This window comes from Crocuta crocuta, unplaced genomic scaffold, assembly GCF_008692635.1.
Source record: "Crocuta crocuta isolate KB4526 unplaced genomic scaffold, BGI_CrCroc_1.0 scaffold334, whole genome shotgun sequence".
Lineage (NCBI taxonomy): Eukaryota > Metazoa > Chordata > Mammalia > Carnivora > Hyaenidae > Crocuta > Crocuta crocuta.
The window spans coordinates 3826043-3835892 of NW_027533260.1; the positions used below are offsets into that span (position 1 = coordinate 3826043).

Here is a 9850-nt window from a genome sequence, read left to right on the forward strand (position 1 = left end):
CAGCGGAGGGGGGGGCTGGGCCCGCCGTGGGAGCGCGCGTGTGCGGGGTTGTGGATCTGCAGGTGTCTCGCCTGGGTGTGTGCGTGTGTCTGTCTCCGAGTTTGTGCTGGGGTCTGCAGGGAGTGGTGGTGTCCGTCCAGGGCAGTGTGGGGGCTGCGGCCCGTCGCGGTGTGGCCTTGAGTCCCCGTGTGTATTTCTGCGAGGTTCTGCCTGTGTGCGCCATGCCCGAGGGGTGGGTGTTGTTTATGTGTGGTGTACCTGTGTGTGTGTGTGTGTTCTCCGTGAGAGTTGTGTGCGCGCGCGCTGTGTGCGGGTGATCCCGTGGGTCCGCGTCGCCTGCGTGGGCTACGCTGTGTGGATGGAGTGTCTGCGTGCTGCTGGAGTGAGCTATGCTTGTGGGTCGACCTGCGTGTGTCTTGCTCCATGTGCTGTGCTTGCGCGCGCTCGTGTGCCTTGACCGTGTGGCCCGTCGGTGACTGTGTTGATCTCCCGGGGCTTCTATTTCAGCTCGGCGCTTGTGATGGGGCGGGAGCTGAATGCCGCGACTGTGTTCCGTCCAGGTGCGTGCGTGAGTTCTATGCAGGGTGTGTGTGTGTGTGTGTGTGTGTGTGTGGCGAGGGGCTGTCTCCGGTCTGTGTTTGGCTTGTGTGTCTGGCATCCGTGTCTGGGAATTGAGGATCTCAGCTCTGTGGGGTCTGAGCAGTGCAGTCAGTGCGAGTTGCTGGCAGCCTCTTGGATGGGGCTGTGTCTGAGCCCGTGTGTGTGTGTTGGGTCTGAGGGGCTTCTCTCTCTGATCGGCTGGCTCATGTGTGTCATGTGGGCTGCGTCTGTGTAGTGTTTATGTCGGTCACGTGAGACCAGTGTTTTCTGTGGGTGCTTTAGGTGCGCCGTCCGGGCTGGGTGGGATTAGAGTTAGCGGTGGTGTGTGCGTGCGCGCGTGTGTCCGGGGCTGACAGTTGGCGGAGGAGGCTGAGTTGATGGCTGCTCTCCTGCACCCGTGTGCCGTGGCCGGCGTGTGTGGTGACGCTTCTGGGTCTGGGGACATGTGTCCTGGGGGCTGAGAGTTGGTGACAAGGGGGCGTGTTTCGGTTGTGTTGGGCTGCTTGTGGCCGTGGATGTCTGTTTCACGTTGATGGGTGTGTAGGGCTTACCTCCCGGGTGCATTATGTGTGTGGGGAGGGGCATGTGTGTTTGCGAAGTCTGACAGTGCCTGTCTAGTGTGTTTCTGTGTTTGCGATGGCTGCATTGTGTATGTGTGTGTCCACGAGCATAACAACAGTCGGGCAGGGTGTGAGGCTCTGATGGTTTGTGTGTGTGTGGGCACAGGGATGGAGGGGACGGGTCCCACCAGCCAGTGTGCATTGTGTGTCTACTCCTGGTGGTCTGCGTGCCTGTGTGTGTCCACGTTGTGGTTGGCGTGTGCGCGTCCTGCGCTGGGTGGCCGTGGCCAAGACTGGAGCCATCTCGCTGTTTCTGTGCAAACGGGAGCTGAGGGGGGAGGAGGTCAGGTTGGCCGATCCGGAGTGAGTCCTGTGTGTGCGCCGTGGGCCCTTCGCACAGCCCCAGGGGCCTCCTTTTCCATTTGGGTTCTGCATGAGTCCCCGCGTCCCTGTGTGTGCTTGGTTGTGTGCCTGTCACCGTGTTGCGGAAGTTAGCCGCACGAGCCCGGTGGCCCGGGTGAGCCCCAGGCTGGGTGAGTTTGTGCTGTGAGGCCGCCAGCTCTCATACACACACACACCCCCCAGAGACTCCTCCATGTGGGTCCCCTGTGAGCCCTTGGACTTGCTGTGAGGGCCCAACTGTGCCTCCTTTGCCCCTCGTGTGTGCCCATCACCACGTGCGCCCGAGGCTGTCCCCACCAGCCAGGCGCCCGGCGTCAGCCCCTGGGTGGGTGTGTGTCTTGTGGGGCCATCGCGCACACCTACAGTCCCCCATCCGGGCCCTGTATCCCTGGGCTTCCCTGGCGCCCCCAGCCCCCGTGTGCTGATGGCCGCGTGCAGGAGTGGGGACGTCCCTGTCCCCCAGGTAGGATGTGTGTATTGTGGGGGCCCTGGTGTCCTCTGCACTTGCCTGCTGACCGCGCCCCTCTCCCCCTGTCCTGCAGGCCCCAGGGAGCGCCATGGCCCGAGCACGCCAGGAGGGCAGCTCCCCGGAGCCCGTAGAGGGCCTGGCCCGCGACGGCCCGCGCCCCTTTCCCCTGAGCCGCCTGGTGCCCTCGGCCGTGTCCTGCGGCCTCTGTGCCTCTGTNNGGCGAGAGTGGGAAAGTGAGTCTTGGGGAAGGAAGGGTTAAAGGTCCCCTGCTGGGTGGGCTGTTAACCCTCTGGTGCCCTGCGAGCCCCATCCAAAGGGAGCACACTCGGTGGCGGGGAAGACTCCCCTGAAGCTCAGGGAGGTCCGGGGAGAGAAAACTTCCCCGGCTGAGTTCCCCGGCAGCGGGGGCAAGAGGGAACCCGGTTTCAAGCCCACAGTCGCAGGTGTGGAAACTGAGGCCCCGATCTTAGGCCTTAGCGATCCCTCACACCAGGACCTGGTGTGGCACGACGGAGGGAGAGACTTCGGGGCTGCTCAGAAGGGGGTGGGGCAGGAAGGCATCTCCCGAATCTCAGCCACCCCGCCCCCCAGACCCGGGCTCGGAGGCAGCCAGTCTGGCCTTCTGGTCTCCATGCCCCTGCCACATCCGGGGGTGTGGCTTCACTGTGGTTGGACACAAGAGGGCAGGAGACCTGAGGCTTGTGACTGGGTGTAGTCAAGTCGCCTTATCCCTATATGACCTTGGGCCACTTCTTACGGTGGGCCTTAGTTTCCCCATCTGTTAAATGGAGCAGGCAAAATTTGGTCCTGTTTTGGAAGAGTTAGATCGGATTAGAGGCAGGACTTCCAGACTACCGTGGGTAGCGGGGGTGCTCGCCGGCCAGACAGGTCGCCCCCAGAGAGCCCTCCTCCCGACCGAGGCTTCTTGCTTTCTGGTGGCCCGGGGAGTAGAAGCTGCGAAGCCTGACTTTACAAGGGGAAAACAGAGTCGCTAGAAATGAGGCGGGGAGTAGAAAGGAAATCGGGAGGCTGGAAACGGGAGACGCGGGCCCTGGCTAACGGGTCCCTCGGGAACACCTCAGGGCCTACAGGGGTGGTGGGTGCTGATCATGCCCCCTCCCCCCCGCCCCCGGCTTTCCCCAGGTCCTCAGCCCTCACTCTCGCCGGCGGAGCAGCACCTGGAATCGCCGGTGCCCAGCGCCCCGGGGGCCCTGGCGGGCGGCCCCACCCAGGCAGCCCCGGGAGTCCGGGGGGAGGAGGAGCAGTGGGCCCGGGAGATCGGGGCCCAGCTGCGGCGGATGGCGGACGACCTCAACGCGCTGTACGAGCGGCGGGTGAGTGCTGGGGGGAGGGGTAGAGGGCAGGAGGGACNAATAACAAAAATCAGCGCGCCCACCACCCGGCTCTGTCCAATCTGAACGTTACACCCGCACTGCTTGCTTGTTGAAAGAAAAACAAAACCCGGATGTTGTGAAGCCCCTTGTTCCTTTCCCTGACCCTCTTCTCGCCCTTTCCGAAGGAAACCTCTCAAGTTGGCTTGTCCCGTGACCCCGCGGGCGCTCATTCTTTCACTACATATTTATCGGGCCGCAAAACAGTGCTTAGGTTGGGTGGGATGCCTTTGGCTTAGTATACACGCTACGGTGTGTTCCTCTCCGAACTTTCCCCTCCCGGCATTGTGCTTGGAGATCCGCCCCTGTGGGCAAAGCAGCTTTTATTCAAACATTTTCACGGCTATGTAGCATTCTACCGGATCGGATAGCAGCCTTGTTCGTTTCTCATTGGTGGATATTTGCGATTTTTAAAAATGTTTCAAATTGTATTGGCTTTTTGGTGGTGGCGGCGGCGGCGGCGGCTTTTTTGGTCTCTTCCATATGTTGCCTGTCTGCAGTGCACCTGTGTGTAGCTCCAGAGTGGAGACCGGGTGCCGCGCCCTCCTCGGCCCTACTGGACGATTGCTAGCTTGCTCACTGAGAGGTCTGTGCCAGGTGGCACCCTGCAGCAGTGTGCCTTTGGCAGGCTTATTGACTAATGTCATTCTGATGTGCCCCCCTTGCTACCTCCTGGCTGCGGGAGAGAGTAATGACGGGGCAGGGGCTGGTACAAGGCATCCCACACCCTGGCACCACTGGGATGGTTAGGATGGCTTATCTGACCTTGTCCTCATCTGTAAGATGGGCTTCTCCTCTTTTCCTGGGGATGAGACTAGGGTGGGTCCTGCTTTTCAGCACAGGGCCCAGGGCCCAGCCGTGCACTCAGGATAGGGGCGGGAGAGTGCTACAGCTCACCTTTAATTTTTACCCGCGGGGGGTGGCGCCTGGGTGACTCAGCCGGTTAAGCGTCTGACTTTGGCTCAGGTCATGATCTCACGGTTCGTGGGTTCGAGCCCCGCGTCGAGCTCTGTGCTGACAGCTCAGAGCCTGGAGCCTATTTCAGATTCTGTATCTCCGTCTCTCTCTGACCCTTCCCTGCTCACGCTGTCTCTCTCTCTCTCTCTCAGAAGTAAATAAATAATTTTTTTTCTTTTACCCATGGGGACTCTTTTATTCTATCCAGTGTCTTTCGTTCCTGCTTTGCTAGCAGTCTGGAACTGAGAGGGTTCTGGAGGCTTCCCCAAGCCTTCGTCCTGTTGCCGGAGGAGGGCAGGTGTTAACTTGGCCTGGATATACTTCCACGCAGCCTCCGCTCAGAGTGTGAACTGTGGTGGTTCCCAGTTCTTGTCCTTTTACAGATTGTTCTAGAATTGCTGAGACCGCGGGCTCCCAGCTCCCTTCTCTCCCACTCCCAGCCCTGGCTGACTTTGGTGACTTTCTGGAAACTGGAGACGAGGGGAAGCCTTGCTCCGTGCGGGCACTGTGCTGAGGGCATTCCATCTGCATCCTCTCCATGCTGGTCTGATGAGGATGCCACGGTCCCTTGATGTGACGACGTGAGCCCAGGTGGTGGAGGAACTGGGACTTGGGCCCAATTAACGATAACAGTACCCACCTCCGAGAGCGGGTTCGGAAGGTAGATCGCTCTTAGGGCTGTGCCTCCCCCCCTCGCTGCCCTTGGGCCTAACCACCCAACGCCCCTCCACTAGCCCACTCCAACCTCCCCTTCTCTCTCTCCCCTTAGAGACAAGAAGAGCAGCAACGACACCGCCCCTCACCCTGGAGGGTCCTGTACAATCTCATCATGGGACTCCTGCCCTTACCCAGGGCCCGCGGAGCCCCGGAGATGGAGCCCAATTAGGTGCCTGCACCCGCCCGGGGGACGTCGGGGCCTCGGGGGGCAGGACCCCCCCACCTCCTGACGGCCTGGCCAGCGCGGGGGACTTCTTCTGCACCATGTAGCATACCGGACTCCCAGCCCTGCCTGTCCCAGGGGCAGGCCAGGGCGCCACTCCAGCCCCGGCCCGGCCCCGCCTGGGTGCACTGACGGAGATGTGGACTCCTGGGTCCCTGGCGGAGAAGCCAGGGGAGAGAGGGCTGACGGACTGAGCGTCTGAAGGCGGCGGTGACGGAGAGGGTGGGGACGGAGCCGCCCGCCTCTGCCGCCCACCACCATCTCAGGAAAGGCTGCTGGTGCTGGCTGCCCGTTCCAGCTGCAGGGGGGACACTGGGGGGCGTCTCCCTCCCGGTGCTCCTTCACTTTGGGCCTGGCCTCAGGCCCCTGGTGCTTCCCCCCCTCCTCCTGGGGAGGGGGTCCGTGAAGAGCAAATGAGCCAAACGTGACCACTAGCCTCCTGGAGCCAGAGAAGGGGGTGGGTCTGTTGGCTGCCCCGGCCCGGCGCCCAGCCATCTTCCCTGAGCCAGCCGGCGGCGGGCGGTGGGCGTGCCTGCCTCACCTTCATCTGGGGGTGGCCAGAAGGGGCCCAGACTGTGAATCCTGTGCTCTGCCCGTGACCACCCCCCGCCCCCATCAATCCCATTGCATAGGTTTAGAGAGAGCACGTGTGATCACTGGCATTCATTTGGGGGGTGGGATATTTTGGCGGAAACCGCCCCAGCCTTAGTCCCCAGGGCAAAGCGCTGGGGGGAAGACGGGGAGTCAGGGAGGGGGGGAATCGCAGAGGAGGGAGGAGTCTGGGAGCGGGGAGGGATGGCCCAGCCTGTAAAATACTGTATATGCGCTGCTGTAGATACCGGAATGAATTTTCTGTACATGTTTGGTTTTTTTTGTACATGATTTTTGTATGTTTCCTTTTCAATAAAATCAGATTGGAACAGTGAATGCTTTCTGCTTTTTTTCTCCCCTGCATGCTCTGGTCCAGGCCTCTGGAGGAGGCTGGGAGGAGGTAGGCGAGGCGGTCCACGGAGCACATCTGTCTAGCTGTAGCCAAAGGGAGACTAAGCATGGGTGCTAAAAGTATGTACCCAGCCTTCATGCATCCCATTAAAAGCAAAGCCTCAAGGAGGGCAGGGTTGTTGTTGTTTTTTTTTAAGATTTTATTATTACTTAAAATATTTTCTGGAGACACTGCAAGTGAGCGAGGGGCAGAGAGAGGGGGACAGGGGATCGGAAGCAGGCTCTGCGCTGACAGACTGACAGCAGCGAGCCCCATGCCAGACTCGAACTCCCCAGCTACGAGATCATGACCTGACCTGAAGTCTGAGGCTCAACCGACTGAGCCACTCAGGCGTCCCTAGAGATTCTAAAGTTATCTCGACACCCAGCGTGGGGCTTGAACTCACAACCCTGAGATCACGAGTTGCAGGCTCTAAGACAGAACCAGCCAGGTCCCCTGAGGGTAGGATTTTTTTTTCTTTTTTTGGTGCTTTCTCCTCGCTTCATCCCTATTGGAGGAAGTATGTTCTAGAAGCTCAATATGTTCACCAAACGAATGAGTGATCTTTAACTTACTCAGAAGCATCACCATGAGGAGTCCCTGGGAACAGGAGTTGGTAAGGAGGTGGACCGCGTCCCTGCCCTCAAGGAGGCAGATGACATCTGGGAGAGCACCTCAGGCTAAGATCAAAGTGAAGCTTCACCTTGGCAGAGCTGCCCCAGGGCCTAACACCCTGCCTGGCATAAAAAGCCTGTAATTAACATAGCGGGGCTCCTACCCAGGGAACGGCCAAATGCTTCCCTTGCGGCCTCTCCTGCGTGACCGGCCCAGACACAGGCTGCTCCTCCTGGGAGTCCCAGCTTGTAAAGTGGAGATTCAGGGGAATGGCCCTTGTCCTGAAAGACCAGGGCAAGGGAGCCGGGATCCATCACTTTGGAGAGAGATTTGGCCACAGCTTGTCAAGCAAAGGCTGCACGAGATCCATGCTGGCGACTGCCTTCCCGGGGGTCCTCCCTTAGCAGCGGCCGCGCACAAGCGTCCACGTGTTGGCCAACCACTCGAGACGGTATGACAGCAGTCGGAAGGGTCTCAGGCCTGCTGTAGCCGCGCAACAGCATGGACAGCACTTGGCCGGAATGAACTAGAACACTGCAAGGGACCAGTGGGAAAGCAAGCAGCAAAATGACAGTGGGTACCTGGGCGCTTCTTATTCTCCAGATCGTCCGTCGTGCTTAAATGCCTGCGCCCGGAGCCCGAGGCCCCTGGCGGGTGCGGGTGTTGACCCCCGGCTGTGTGGCAGCAGATGCTCCCTGCCCCATGACCGCCTGCTTCCCCTTTCTGGCAAATTCGTGGGAGTATTGATATGGCCACATCAGGTCTATCAGTTTACGTGCTTTCCTCTTTGCTCTCTCCTGCCTTCTGTTGGATTATTTGAATGCCTTTTTGAATTCTTTGGGCTTTCTCTCTTGGTATTTCAGCTTTAGTACTGCTCTAGGGATTAAACACACATCCTTACCTCCTCTTCCTGGTCTGTTCAGGGTCAGCACCGAACCACTTCACTTACACGGCGGAGACCCCCGCCACGCGGGCCGCCGCTCGCTCCACCCTTCCCAGCATTTTGTAGCTCGGGCTTACATTCCCACGCATTACAGATTCCGCAAGGCAATGCCAGAGCTTTTGCTTGAACAGCTTGAAGAACTTCCATTAGCATTTTGTATAGTGTATTTCTGCCGGTGACAAGTTCTCTTAGTCTCTGTTTATCTGGAAAAGACTGGTCTTCACTGGTTATAGAATCCTGGGGTTGACCGTTTCCTTGCGGTATCTTGAGGATGTTTTGGCCTTTGGCCTCTCATTTCTGATGAGAAACCTGACTCACAGTTCCCCTAATTGAAATATGTTGTTTTTTTGTAAGGCTGCTTTCAAGACTTTATTTAAAAGATCCTTTCCTCTCTTAGATTGAATAGTTCCTACTACTGTGTTTCCAGTGCATGGATTCGCTCATCCCCTTTCTGCTCTTAGGTCTACCGGTGAATTTTAAAATTTGCTGATATTGTGTTTTTGGTGTTAGAACGTCCATTTGGTTGTTTCCAATTTCAATGCAGGGACTTCTATTTTCCAACATTACACGATTTTCCTTTTACCTTGATGAGCATAATTGTAATAACTGCTTTAAGGTCCCTGTCTGCTGATTCCAACACTTTTTTAAACACAGGCTCCATGCCCAATGTGGGGCTTGAACTCACAACCATGAGAACAAGAGTCATGTGCTCTACTAAGCCAGCCAGGCGCCCACCCCCGCCCCCAACACTTGGGTTCCCTGGGTGGTCTTGTCTTTTCCCTTCAAAACGAGTCACACTTCCCTCATCCTATGTATATTAGGTAATTCTGCCTCGTGTCCCTGATATTACGTTACATTGGAGCCCTTCTGGAGTCTGTTACATTCCTCCAAGGGATGTGAACGTTCTCGTCTTGGGGAGATTTGTATTTCCGGAGACTCACGCTGTTGTAGCTGCCGACAGTGTAAATGCACTTGGCTTCAGTTCGGCTGAGTTGGCTCCGCCCATCCATAGCTCAGGGGTCAGCACGAGACCCGGGGCTGATTTCACACGTAACCTGGGGTTGCCCTTCCCTGGCGCCCTCCTCCCCAGGAGCCGTGGTGACTCTGGGCGCTGTCCTCGGCTTCCTCAGGCCAGTGAGACAGGTGCTTTTCTGAGTTTTAGCCTGCCCTCAGCTAACACTCTAGGAAAACACACACAGACAGACAGACACCCCCCACCCCCATAAAACGAGTGTGGTGGGCTCTTGCTGCAACTTTCAACTCCCTTCCCCAAACCCACCCACCTGCTTTTGAGCACTCTCCTGAGGTTTGCAGTAGTTATGTTTTCATTTTGATCTTTGGTATTTTGTCTAGAGTATATAGTTTTCTGCAGGGAGGTGGTTGTTGGAAACTTAATCCATCATATCATAAGCAGAACTGCTGGTATTTTTTTTTTAATGTTTATTTTGAGAGAATGAGACAGAGAAAGAGCAAGCAGGAGGGGGGCGGAGGGAGAAGGAGACAGAGACAGAGAGTCCCAAGCAGGCTGTCACTGTCAATGCAGAGCCTGATGCAGGGCTTGAGCCCACGAACTGCGAGATCATGACCTGAGCCCAAATCAAGAGTTGGATGCTTAACTGACAGAGCCACCCAGGTGCCCTGGTATTTTTTTTTGAAAAAAATTTTAAATTTATTTTTGAAGCAGTGAGAGACAGAGCACGAGTGGGGGAGGAGCAGAGAGAGGGAGACACAGAACCTGAAACAGGCTCTAGGCTCTGAGCTGTCAGCACAGAACCCGACGTGGGGCTCGAACCCACAAACCGTGAGATCATGACCTGAGCCCAAATCAAGAGTTGGATGCTTAACTGACAGAGCCACCCAGGTGCCCTGGGATTTTTTTTTGAAAAAAATTTTAAATTTATTTTTGAAGCAGTGAGAGACAGAGCACGAGTGGGGGAGGAGCAGAGAGAGGGAGACACAGAACCTGAAACAGGCTCTAGGCTCTGAGCTGT

The 9850-nt window shown here is 57.5% G+C and overlaps 1 protein-coding gene across 1 annotated transcript; it reads left to right on the forward strand.

Annotated features, from left to right (window-relative positions):
- The first annotated feature begins 317 nt into the window (after positions 1 to 317).
- BBC3 (BCL2 binding component 3) lies at positions 318 to 5353 on the forward strand. The gene is made up of 5 exons (XM_077747187.1): positions 318 to 560; positions 2105 to 2250; positions 2293 to 2474; positions 3175 to 3365; positions 5149 to 5353. The coding sequence occupies exons 1-5, from the start codon at positions 537 to 539 to the stop codon at positions 5263 to 5265; spliced, it is 660 nt and encodes a 219-aa protein (XP_077603313.1). The 5' UTR covers positions 318 to 536; the 3' UTR covers positions 5266 to 5353.
- Positions 5354 to 9850: the final 4497 nt, after the last annotated feature.